General features: G+C 30.8%; 2 protein-coding genes across 3 annotated transcripts; one reads left to right on the forward strand and one right to left on the reverse strand.

Annotated features, from left to right (window-relative positions):
• On the forward strand, positions 1 to 1,297 carry LOC146884422 (protein FAR-RED IMPAIRED RESPONSE 1-like). The gene is made up of 2 exons (XM_085665976.1): positions 1 to 577; positions 1,155 to 1,297. Exons 1-2 carry the CDS (start codon positions 1 to 3, stop codon positions 1,295 to 1,297), a joined length of 720 nt encoding a protein of 239 aa, XP_085522102.1.
• A 3,197-nt stretch (positions 1,298 to 4,494) lies between these two features.
• On the reverse strand, positions 4,495 to 7,029 carry LOC114193954 (exocyst complex component EXO70B1-like). 2 transcript variants are annotated; one of them, XM_028083960.2, is made up of 3 exons: positions 6,878 to 7,029; positions 6,668 to 6,784; positions 4,495 to 6,316 (listed from the first exon to the last, which is right to left on the reverse strand). In XM_028083960.2, the coding sequence occupies exons 2-3, from the start codon at positions 6,752 to 6,754 to the stop codon at positions 4,577 to 4,579; spliced, it is 1,827 nt and encodes a 608-aa protein (XP_027939761.2). In that variant the 5' UTR covers positions 6,755 to 6,784; positions 6,878 to 7,029; the 3' UTR covers positions 4,495 to 4,576. The 2 variants fall into 2 exon arrangements, with proteins under 2 accessions (XP_027939761.2, XP_027939760.2); XM_028083959.2 differs by having other exon boundaries at positions 4,495 to 6,784.
• Positions 7,030 to 13,103: the final 6,074 nt, after the last annotated feature.

The following is a 13,103-nucleotide window of genomic DNA, read 5'->3' on the forward strand; positions in this document are numbered from 1 at the left end:
ATGTGTCCAACATTCCCCCGGAAAAAAAAAACCATTCCGACACAAAGAAAGGCATGCCCTGCACGTGTTACTGCTGTTAAAAAAGATGGTCAATGGGGGATTATAAGTGTGGTGGAGGAACATAATCACCATTTAAGTCCACAGAAATCAAGGCTTGTGCGAGGTAATAGGAGGATAAATATGCAGGCAAAAAGAGTTATTGATATCAATGATCAAGCGGGAGTACGTTTGAACAAAAGTTTTCGGTCCTTGGTTTTTGAGGCAGGAGGTTATGAGAACTTGGATTTTGTGGAAAGGGATGTCAGGAACTATATTGGTCAGCAGAGACGGGCGCTTGTTAAGGATGGTGATGGGCAAGCATTGCTTAATCATTTTTCGAGAATGAGGGAATTAAATAGGGATTTCTTCTTTGAAATCGACGTCGATCACGACAACAGAATTACTAATGTGTTTTGGGCGAACGGGAGGAGTCGAGCGGCATGTCTCGATTTTGGGGATATTGTGTCATTCGACACCACATACTTGACTAATAAGTATGACATGCCTTTTGCCCCATTTGTAGGTGTTAATCATCACGGTCAATCCATTTTATTAGGTTGTGGGCTGTTATCATCAGAGGACACTAGAACATTTGTGTGGTTATTTACATGCTGGTTGCGTTGCATGTCAAATAAGGAACCACTTGGAGTCGACATCTTTTTTAATTAGGTTTATTGGTTTGTCCTGCAGTTTTGTTCAAAAAACTTCGCTTCAACTCCCCACATACAGCGTCCTTACTCCCCACATCGGCGTCAGCTGTTTATACAGTTGTGTGCACATATTAAATCCACATACTTCCGTTAATTCAATTTTAATTGGTCCATTAGACCTCGTGATTGAATTACTTGATGGTCAATGGTTGAAAAAGGCGACTTAAGAATAGTGTTTATTCAATGTTGAAGCAGTATTGCAAAAGTTCATGTGTACTCCCCACATAGTTGCGAGTTACTCCCCGCTTTTCTATCAGGTTTATACTTGGGGTCTTGTGAGGCTACTACTCCCATTTAATTATTTGAATTGGAATTGGGTTATGCATACGAATATTTTTCTTAAGTAATGAAATAAGAATAACATATTTACCACATTTTAATTAGGTTTATTGGTTTGTCCTGCAGTTTTGTTCAAAAAACTTTGCTTCAACTCCCCACATACAGCGTCCTTACTACCCACATCGGCGTTAGCTGTTTATACAGTTGTGTACGTTCGGGATGACGAATTCCTTGTCGTCGATGACTTCTTCTATGACCTGCCTCGGTAACCCACCCAAACGACGTCAATGACTGCAATTATTCACCACTAATCTGCAATGCTTAACTCCGATCACTCTCTCATTCTCGTTCTCGCTTTATCCCTCTTGCTCTCTATCTTTCTCGCTTTCACTGATAACTATCCTCCACCCCCCCCTCCCCCCGGCAAAATTGTTACCGGAATCTCACTTTCACTGAACCACAAACTTCGGTGGGCTCACTTTCTCCCTTTTCTCTCTTCACTTTCTCACTTCGCAACCCCCCGACCTCACTTTCCCCCTTTTCTCTCTTCACTTTCTCTCTTTAACTGACATTTAATTTCATTTTGGTTTCTCTTTCCGCTGCACGTGTGAACTAACCATTTCGTAATTAAAATTTAATAAAAATCGCTGCCACGTCACCTTTGTCAAATACTTATCAAAAACTTTTGTTGAAATATCATTATCCTTTGTGAAAGGGAAGTAATCATTACACTTCCAATAAGAAATATTTCTACACGATCATTTCATAAAATAATATTTTAATCATGGATTTTCAAAAAAAAAAAATATATATATATATATATATATATATAGAGATTAATTAAAATATTATTTTATAGTTATTATAGGTAGATGTATTTTTTATTGGTGCTGTCATGAATCACTTTTTTATTTTTTTTTATCACAAAGTTTAACAAAGAGAAACTCAAAATAAAAAAGAAGTAAACATTTATATTCTTTTCCAAGTTACACTAATCATAATTTTTTAAATTCTTTGTAAGTTTTTCTTCTTTTTTATTAACCACAACAAAAGAGTATAATATTATTTGTGAAGATTGAAATTATACTTTTTATCGGATAAAAATCATGATAAATGTCAATTAAAATAACTATCAGAACTATAATTATATATGTCAAAATTAATCTGTGACAAAATTATTTTTAAAAGTTGGTATTGTTATTAGAAAATAAAGAAAAAAGTTACTAGCACTTAAAAATTATTATAAAATTTACTTTTATTATCAGACATTTCATAACCAATACTGTAATTATCAATAATTTCTTGAAATAATTTAATATAATTTGATAAAATATTTAATTAAATGTACCATAAATTACGGCACATTATTTATCAATAAGATATGTTTCTAAAAAATAATATCAAATAATTTATTAGATTTAGATATTTCACAAAATATATGTCAAACCAATTTACGGTTATAAAAATATCATAAAATATCATAAGATAAATGTTAAATTAATTTAACTGAAATTTGGCATTTCCTGTCCACTTTATTATGAAATCAAAAGCATATCTTAGCAAATTAAAAATAAAGCTATGCTTGAGAAGATAATATTTGCCACTTTTGTAGATAAATATAGTAAGTCACTGTTATTTCTGAGAATTTTCTGCAAATGACTTATTGTCAATGTAATTAATTGCAGAACGTGAAGTCAATTTTTGATGTTGTTATCAAGGTGGTCGGTCATCAAGCGCCACAAAAACAAGAGAAGAAGAAAAAACCACATCGAGATGTCTTAGTAGACTTTTTCATATCATAATAACTCCTGCACGTAACTTTAGTACTGTTTACAATCAAAATTTTCCAAACATTTGCTGTAGAAGTTATTCTACTAAAGGTTCTAATAAAAAACATTAAAACAATTATTTAATGTGATATGAAATTCAGTAACTCCAAGATTAGTCACTCATTATATCTTTATCATTTCAACTTCTTATATTCTTATCTACATTTATACAAATCAAACATTATTATATATTAGTTATTAAAGACATTTGATTATGGAAGTGATATATCAAATGGTATAAGAAGATTAAGTGGATCGGGACAAATTAACACTGTAATTTTTTTTTTTAATATTTGAATGTAAAATCAAAACTATTAATATTTTGTATTGTTTTTTATATTCAAAAAACCACGAAGTGACACATAACGATTACTGTTTATGATCGTTAATGATTTAAACGGTGTTAATAAAAAAAGACTCAATTGAACAAAATTGACAAAAATTGGGACCTATTTGAACACAACACCAAAATTATAACTTATTTGACAAAAATTGACGAAAATTGGAACAAAAAAAAGTATTTTAACCATAAAAATATTATTTTGTGAAATTACTATTTAGACGTATTATTTATTAGATAATGATACATAAATATCATATTTTTTTATTTAATATTAACAAAATAACATTTGTATTTAAAATAAATTGAAATTTATCATTTATAAAAATTAAAATAATATATTTTATTAAGTATTCGATAAATATAAAAAGATTGAAAGATATATTTTTGTATAGTTTTTCTTTTCTCCTTATCCATGAGGTCGATGGACCACTATTTCTTTTAAAAGGGACAAAGTTTAAGAAGAAAAACTAAAAATTAAAAATTAAAAATAAATAAATACTCATTCTTTTTTGAATTACACCTATCATATATTTTTCAGGTCTATTTGTAAGCTTCTTTTTTTTTAATAAGTAATATTTAATTTTTTTACATTACATATAAAGTTTCTTAAATTTTAAACATATATTTATATTCATAATGAAAGAGATATATGTTTTTCATCCCTAAAGTATTATAAAATTTGTGTTTCGTTTTTAAATTAAATAATAAAATATTTAGTCTTTATATTCTATAAAAATCAATGTAAACATTATTTTTAACAAATCACAAATAAAATGTTTCATGTGATAAAAGACAGTTTTATAGTAAACTAAAATCTTCACATACAGGTTTGGGAAAGATACCAATCAGCTTCCAGTCAATTCCAGTTAGTGTACTGAGTGTTTAAAAAGTAAAATTCAAGTATCGTACCCACGTAAATTTGTCAAGAATTACCAATATATGTAAAAAAATACTGCTTCTATTAAATGCTGTTACGTTTTAACTAGGAAAAATATAAAAGTGGTGAGAAGAATATTACGAGTAAGTGACAAGGTTGAATGTCATTGTTATTGCCACAAATAATTATTACCGAGTAAGTGACAAGGTTGAATGTCATTATTGAGTTTTAACAAAGTATCATTGTTACCACAAATAATTATTACAGGTTAATTTCAAAGTATTTTTTAATGCACAATTTAACCTTACACTTACTATATATTTTGAATTGACCGACTTTCAACATGAAATGACTATTGATAAATATAAAGGAAAAATGAAAGAAATTAGAAGGTTTAAATGAGATACTAACTAAGCATTAAAGAAAAACAATAAAACGCATTTTATAAACTGCACTTGTGATAGTGTAATTTTGTATTCAAAATTTTTACAAACAAATTTCATATGTTTTTCTTGTCTTTCCTATTCATCTCCTCATCTAGAAGAAACAAATGGTTGAGACAATTTTGAATGTCTAGAAATCCAAACTTAATATAATGATAAGCTTGATTACCAAAAACAACTCGAAACCTGTCACAAAACTTTCCATATTGTGGCAACAAAAACTCTTCTATGGATTTTATTATTCGTCGCTTCAGTTGCATATCAGAGACAGTCCATGTAGATTGTGTTGTGCATGTCTCCTCAAAATGCAGGTTGAACAAATGCAGCTTTTCTTTCATCAACTCCGCTACCACATCAGCTTCCGCCGACTCATTTTTCCCAATCTTCAAAAACTCCACAATCTTGTTCCACGACCTTCTTAGATACAAGTTGCGCTTTTGCTGTACCTTTGCCCTGTTTCGTCGAAACCAATCATCATCCATTTTCAAAAACTTCGTCTTTTGGGCTATGTAGTTAAGATTATTGAGCATAAAAACAAAGCCCAATGCGGGGTCAGCGTAGTAGTCTTTAGACTTGACTTCCAATTCGCTCTCTAACAACTCAACCATTTTTCCTATCACCACCCAAAAGGAAGCAATTCTGACGCGATAAGATAGGGCAGCCGGCTCTAACTTAAAATCACAAAATCCAAGGATATGTTTCATTACTTCCTTTGTAATCAGATGAAGCCCTCCGTCGGTAACAGGTGCCTGCACAGTAGTATGGTAAATAATATTCCCCACCCTGTTTACGGTAGCCAATCTTTGCCGAACATCTTCAATATCATCTACAAACGACAATTTGTCAAACAAAGCCGGTGAGATGAAGTCCTGTATCAGCTCGCCCAATGATTCCGACATTTTAGGGACGATGTTGAACAAAAGATTCGGCAAATAGGTCCCAGTTGTTATGGTAGTATCGGCAAAATTCACTACATTAATCGTCAGTTCCTTGCAAACTTTTTCGAAGGAGACATCCGCAGCAGCGACGGAGAACCTGGAAAAGAGGTAATCACAGAGTCTCCTTTCATTGGGAAAAAGTATTTTCCCAGCTGCCTTGCACGTTTTTAACCACTTCTCAACGTCCTCATTGTTGGGCGTTTCAAATTGCAACCTAAGTGCCTGCAGACACTGTTTTAAAAACTCCCTTCGCCATTTGCTGTAGATGTCGCTGCATTCCTCTGTAAAACCTGCTTCCACCATCAGCTTCACGTTTTCCTTAAGGCGTCCCATAATTCCCGATGGAAGTGCATCCATCACCAAGTTTACGTCAGGATGTGGTACTTCTTTGGAATCAAACACGACTTTAAGGTATTTCTCCACGTGGCTACAAACCATGGGAACAAGCCTCTGATTCTCCTTCTCAAGCTCCTTTACACAATTCATGAGTTGTTGTTGGATGATAAGAACATCATCAACACTTCCATCTTGTGAGGGTGAATTGCTTTGAGTGAGTAGATGATCTTGGAATCTGAAATCCCCATCTTCTGGTGAGGTACCAAGAGTACTTTCAACATCAGCATTAGCTTGTTGTGACATGGTAACAGGACTGCTACTACTAACACTCCCCGAATCATCAACTTGAATGATTACTTGATTTTGGACTTGGAGCTGAAGATTCTCCCCTTGTCTGTCGCTCGGATAGTCACGAAGCTGAAGGAGGGAATAACTGAAGCCCCCTCCAACGACGACTAACCACAGTTTGATTTTCATGAGTTGTACTGTTAGACCTCCACAGAAGAAATATAGCAAATCGATCTGAAATCCAAATTGAGTAAGATTAGACAATCCAAGCGACATGGTAGCAAAAGCAGCGCAAGAGATCAGGCTGTATGCATCTGGTTTACCCTTCACCACATTATCAAACAAAAAGGAATAAAGAGAAGTGACTGTTAGAACCAAAAATGCAAAATGAAATTCCAACCGGTGTGAGGAGGAGCTCGACCTTGCCGGTGTGAACAAGACGGCAAGGCAAGTGATTGAACTGAAAAGAATATAAAGAAGCATCTTCCACCAGCTCCAGCTTCCCAGTAAATGGTTAAAAGAGGAACTGAGTGCATAACAGAACAGTCCAACGACAGATGAAACAAGACATACAAGTCTCACTACCTTTGGTTTCTTCAGCCATCTCAGTATTTGATTGAGTATGAAGGTTTGCATCCAACCATTCACCCACCACAAACAGAGAGTGTCCATTTTTGGACGAGAGAAGCCCAGTGATGAAAACTTTATGACAAAAACTAAAATCTTTTATGTTCATAAACTAAAGGAAGTAAAAGGTGAATTTAAACTAAAAAATTCTTACGCTATTATACTCACTTGTCATATAGACCCCGCACGTTATCAGTTGGGGGATTCTACGAACTTTCGGAGAAAAACGCCTCTAGACTGTGAACGTTGTCAGGAGACTCCTCCATTCGAATGTATGTTAGAGACTTCATAAAGCTCTTGAGTCGAAAATAATAAATGAAGATTTGTGGATGGACAAAGTTTAACAAGAGAAATCGGAAATAAAAAGTGTTAAATACTCACATTCTTTTTCGAGTCACAATTATATTCTAATTTTTTTCAATTCTTTATAAACTCTTCCTTTCCTAACAATGCTACATTTTTTTTACCGTTTTTTTTTTACCTTGTATAATTTATATTTGATAATTACATAATATTAAAAAAATTACTGATATGAGAAAGTCGTATCATACTTATTACAAATTCAAGAGTACGACTTTATTAAATTTGTACGCAGCAAATACGACTTAAATATGATATTAGTATTAATATAGTGGAATATTTTATTTTTTATTAAAAAAATAAAATTGTATGTTAGTTGGACGACTTGAAACAGAAAATCATAATTCACGATTTCTTCAACATATAAATCGAGATCGTTGTATACGACTCCTTTGAAATAAAGTCTACGACTTTTCCTATTTTTTATTCTTTAGATGAAATGATAAATTTTGTTCTATTATCACATATGCCTAATTTTTTTTATATTTAATAAGTTGTATTAAAATATCATAAAATAAATAATGGAAGATGTATTATTAAAAAATTAAAGAAAGAATGGAAAATTATATTTAAAGAGAAATAAAAGAAATATTATCCAGAAAATGATAAAATATATTATAAATTATCATATTATTTTTAAAGTTCTACGATAAGTTGAGAATTGAGAATTTATAATATATTTTATTATTTTTTCTAATAATATTTCTTTTTTTATAATAATATTTCTTTTTTTCCTCTAATAATATTTTTTTCCTTCGTTCTTGAATATTTTAATAATATTTCTTCTATTATTTATTTTACATTATTTTAATATAACTTAATAAGTATAAAAAAAAGGTTAAAATATCTTGGTCCCAATTTTTCTCAAATTTTGTCAAATCAGTCCTAATTTTGTTTGTGCTAAAATATGTCCTAATTTTCATCAATTTTATTTAATTTAGTTTTTTTTATGCTGACACCGTTTAAATAATTAATGGCCATGAACAGTAACTGCCACATGTCACCTCGTGATTTTTTTTTTATTTTTTTTAAATGTCCATGTGTCAACCCAACAGCGTGCCACGTGTCAAAGTAAATGTTTTGTATTTAATTTAGTCTCTATATTAGTTATTTTTGTTTAATTTAGTCTCTTTCTAAATTGAAACCAAATTTAATTTTTATATTAAAATTCACATTTTTTATTAAATATTTTTACATAATATATTAAAATTCAAATCATTCTAACTTTTATATAAAAATTAAATTTGGTTTCATCTTTGATAAGGACAGAATTAAACAAAAATAACAAATATAGAACTAAATTGAATATAAAACATTGACTCTGACACATGTCACATTGCTAGGTTGACATGTGTACATTTAGAAAAAATAAAATTAAATTAAAAAATCAAAAAAATAATGAAGTGACACATGACAGTCATTGTTCATGGTCGTTAATGATTTAAACGATGTTAGCAAAAAAGGACCAAATTGAACAAAATTGACAAAAATTGGGACCAAAAAGGTATTTGAGCACATCAACAAGACTTCAATGTTTGAAAGAAGTTGCTAGAGGGAAGAGTCGAGGTCGAGTTTATGGCACTGGTGACCTGGGAGCGAACATTCAACCTGGTGTCACATCCCTCACTCAACCTTTCTTATCCCATACAAAGGATGAACGTGCACGTCATAATGAAAGGCTTGAGCAAGAGTTGGCTGTAACAAAAAGACATTGTGCCATAATACAGGAAGAAATGAAGCTCATTCGACAACAATTAGCCTTGGTCTTGGAAAAATAGTCTGCAAACAGTTCCATCGGTACCAATCAAGGGCATCCTCATTATGACGAACACTTGGATGATCAGCCAATACTTTGAACATGATTTCCATGTATACTCTCTTCATCAATTTTTTGTTCAATTATATGGTATATACTATTTTTAAGCTTCACATATTTATATATCATTCAATTCTTTTTACAGGTCTTCGTGGCATCTCAACTTTGATTTTGAACTCAAGTTGGATGTATTATTTAGAACTTTAGAACTTCAGTAGTAGTATGATAGTGAACATTGTATAGACATATTGACCAATGTAATCATAATCATTTTCTAGACAAATATTTGCTTCCTTTATTGTTATGTTTTCAAGTACAATGTTATTATAATTTGATGCTCAATTATCAATTTTTAAGTTGAGAGTAATTCTGGTTGAAGTTGGAAAGAATATGATTTAATGTATATGTCTTTTATTTATCAAGTTTAATATCAAAACAGAGCATGCAAATACATCAAATTGGTTTGCTACTCTATGACTTGCGTCAGCCATAGCATCGGCTAGGCCCACTCTACACTAAAACTAATTTAAAATTCATGTGACTATACTCACGCTATAGCGCGACATCTAGAGACGAGTAGAACTATGCTATAGCGTCTACATAAGGCGGACTCTATAGAGTCTACAATTGACTAACTCTATAGCATCTACAGTTGACCGACTATGTAGCGTCTCCATACGACCGACTCTATAGCATTTACATAAAGTCGACTCTATAGCGTTTACTTAGAGTCTTGTATGGCTGATTCTATAGCGTCTACTTATTATCGACTCTATAGCTTTCTTTGGTTTTGCTTCACAGCCTATTGGGACGCTTGGACGACATTGTAGAGTCCGTTTTTAACTCTTAGAGTCTACTTTTGGCCGACTCTAATTTACTATTTTCTTGTAGTGCTATCAATACTAAAGTAAGGTAAAGGAATCTAACTTTGTCTTGTATATGTGAATATGTGATTGTATATTTATTTTTAATGTTAAGATATGTTTTGACTGAGAAAAAATTTTGGTATTTTGGGGATTTGATGGGTTTGTGTTCAATGAATTTAACATTGTATTCATGGGTGAATTGTTTGTTGAATTGGAAAAGGTTTTTAACATTATTATTTTTTTATAGTTCCTTTAACAAAATATATCTCAATTTTAAGATTAGGAAATTCTTGATGTAGACTTGGAAGGGTAGTGTGATTTTTTCTTTTTTTTTATAATGGAATTCCTAGTGCAATTACAACGTCAAAATGATTACGTAGATGTCAGATTTGGTTTCCTTTTGGTTATTACAATATGGTAATGCAATGTGATGTTACGGACCATGATTGATTTTATTAGTAATGGAGATATATTATATAATAGGCATAAATTATAAGTGAGTTGCGATTTTGGTTTTATTATGGATAAAAGTTAAAGTTTCGGTTTAATAGCAATAATTGTAGATTTGTTCTTGTATACATAATCGCATGTTTAATATAGTATATAAGGTGTAAAGAGTTTAGGAAGTGATGGTTGGTGGTGCAACTACTTTTTTTTTAGCAATTGTGATTAGTAGATTGACTTTTGGTGATAATGACTGAGAAATAGTTTAAGTGGAGGTAGAAACATATAATGATAAGTTGCAGGTTTAATTGTCAGTGTTATATATTGACAGTGAAACTTTAGTTTATATAGAAAAAAATGATGTTCTTTTTATGGAACAATATGGTGGTTAGTGAGTTTAAGAAAATTTTGGGGTTTCTGAAATTATGTAAGTGATGATTTTTACAGTGTCAAAATTGGATGATAATCAATTATATTTTGATGGTGTGTATGATAAATATTCAAGGTTATGGATAATTCATTATCGTTGTCAAAATAGGTTAAATACATGATAAAGTTAATTAATTTGGTTGTGATGTTTTGAAATTAGATGTGGAATAAGTATGTGATTAAAGGAATTGGTGTTAAAATTGATTAAGGAATTAGTTAATTATTGTGGATCATTGGGCTGAATAGAACATCAATTAGGGTCTAATTTGATAAATTATGTTATATTGGGTGAATGGTTATGGAATGAAGATGAGTTGAGTGTGTTCGGTTTTAATTGGATTACAAAAGCAGTATTATTCCTTCTGTTTTAAGAATCGGTAAAGGTTGTGTAATTGTGTGGATGAGAGAATTATTATAAGAATTTTTGGATGTGTAATTGGTAGTTTTGTTTTTGTGAAATTTTTTAATGTTTGGACATATTGAAAATGTTGTTTTTCGTATTCTTTGATCGTTGGACTACGTTTTTTTGGTTTGCGTAGTTTTGGTAAAATTATGTTTCTCAATTTGTTAATTGTTGGATTGAGTTGAAATTTTGACAATTGATTGGTAACATGGTATTCTTCCGTTTGACCAATGTGATCTTTGTTTGATGTTTGTAGTTTGAGATATATGTCATGCACTACTATTTTTCTTGTTGTATGGTGTTGATACTTTTGTTGTGATAAATTGTTATAGGTCCCTATTTACAATATAGTCGATGTTTGGACATGATGAGTTGATGTATGATTGTTTATGTGATATGATATGATATGATATGATGTGATGTGATGTGAATTGATATAATATGATATGATATGATATGATATGATATGTATGATATGTATAATATACATGATATGATATGTATATGTGTACATATGTGATGGGACAATACGAATTTTTTGATAACCGTAAAGCCAAGATGATTCTTTTACCCAGAGGACATTGTTAAGTCAAGGCAAATGAGTTTCTTTTAGCCATAAGTCTTTGGCATGAGGATAACAAGAGTACTCAAAATAGGCGTTGTTGCGTAGAAAAGGTAGAGTGGTTGATTATGAGAGAATGTCATATTGTTTTATATTACTTGGTGGTAATATGTTGATGATTGCATGTTGAGGTTATGCATAAGTTGTGATAATGCAGGGTGAGTTGTATGCTGGTAATTTAATGTTATATGATGTTTTACTTGGTTAGTTCACCATTGCATGCTTATGGTTATGGTTTTCATCTGCGATGATCGTATGACTGGTATTATACGTGGGTAGAGTGATGTTGCAGATGATGTTGATTGGATGCACAATAGTGAGGAGCTTGGGCATTGCATTAGGAAAAAATATTTTTTATTTCTAATGTTTTTGGAACAATTTTATTTTTTTAGAAATAATGTATATTTTAGATGACTATAAAGTTGGATAATTTGTTTTTTGGAAAGTTTATTTTGATTAAATAATGTAAGTTTTTCTTAATTTGAAAAATTCCTGCATGTTTTAATAGCATTATAGCCGAGTAAGCCCAGGTTGAAGGTCTAGCCGAGTTGGCATAGGCCAAATGTCAAACCAAGTTAGCTCTTGTCAAAGGTTGGACCTAGTCAACCCATGTTGAATCTTTAGAAGTTGGCCCGACTAAAAGTCGAGACAAATCGTATCGGATCGAAAATTGAGTTAACTTAACTCGAACTCAAGGATAAAGATGAGTTTGTCTTAAAATAGAAATTAAATTGCTTTGTCCAAACAAAAAAATTGAAATCAAAATAATTATTACATTTACATGCTAAATTACTATATTATAACTAAAAAATGAAACTTAATTCATAAGTGTTAATGACTTAAATTATAATATTATTGCATATTATATTTTAAAAAAATACAATATAGAGAAGTTAATTTTTAGATTGTTTTTTATTTTAATTTTTAAATTAAAAAGAAAACATGCTAGTGGATTGGCCATCTTTGACCCGTCAATTTGGCGAGTTCAAGTCAAAACAAGCTGGTGGTTAAAAATTTCAACCCAATCTATCTTTTTAGAGAAATTATAATTTGACAATGTTTTATTTGATAAACAACTATTTTTAATAAAAAAATCCTAAAACTTTATTATTTTATTTTTTAACTTCCATAAAAAATAAAAACTTACTCTATTAAGTAACTTTGCCAACAAAATATTTGTTAAAAAATCATTTTTAATCTTTTTATTCGAATCTGACCTGACACTTTAAATTTACTTATACTTTAAATTAAGTTGTGTTATTTTTAGTATAAATGTGTCACTATTATAAAATGAATTACATCTATTATTTTATACTTGTTACGTCAGTTAGAGGAATGATGTCAATTTTAGTGACATAAATTTACCTTAGTATTTATTCTAACATGAATTTACGTCGGATTCACACTCAAATATGACTTCTTGAATCATGAGTCATGTATCTATTGGGAAATTC

The sequence above is a fragment of the Vigna unguiculata genome, chromosome 8 (genome assembly GCF_037176805.1).
Source record: "Vigna unguiculata cultivar grain cowpea cultivar isolate G323 ecotype 2 chromosome 8, ASM3717680v1, whole genome shotgun sequence".
NCBI classification, from domain to species: Eukaryota; Viridiplantae; Streptophyta; class Magnoliopsida; order Fabales; family Fabaceae; genus Vigna; species Vigna unguiculata.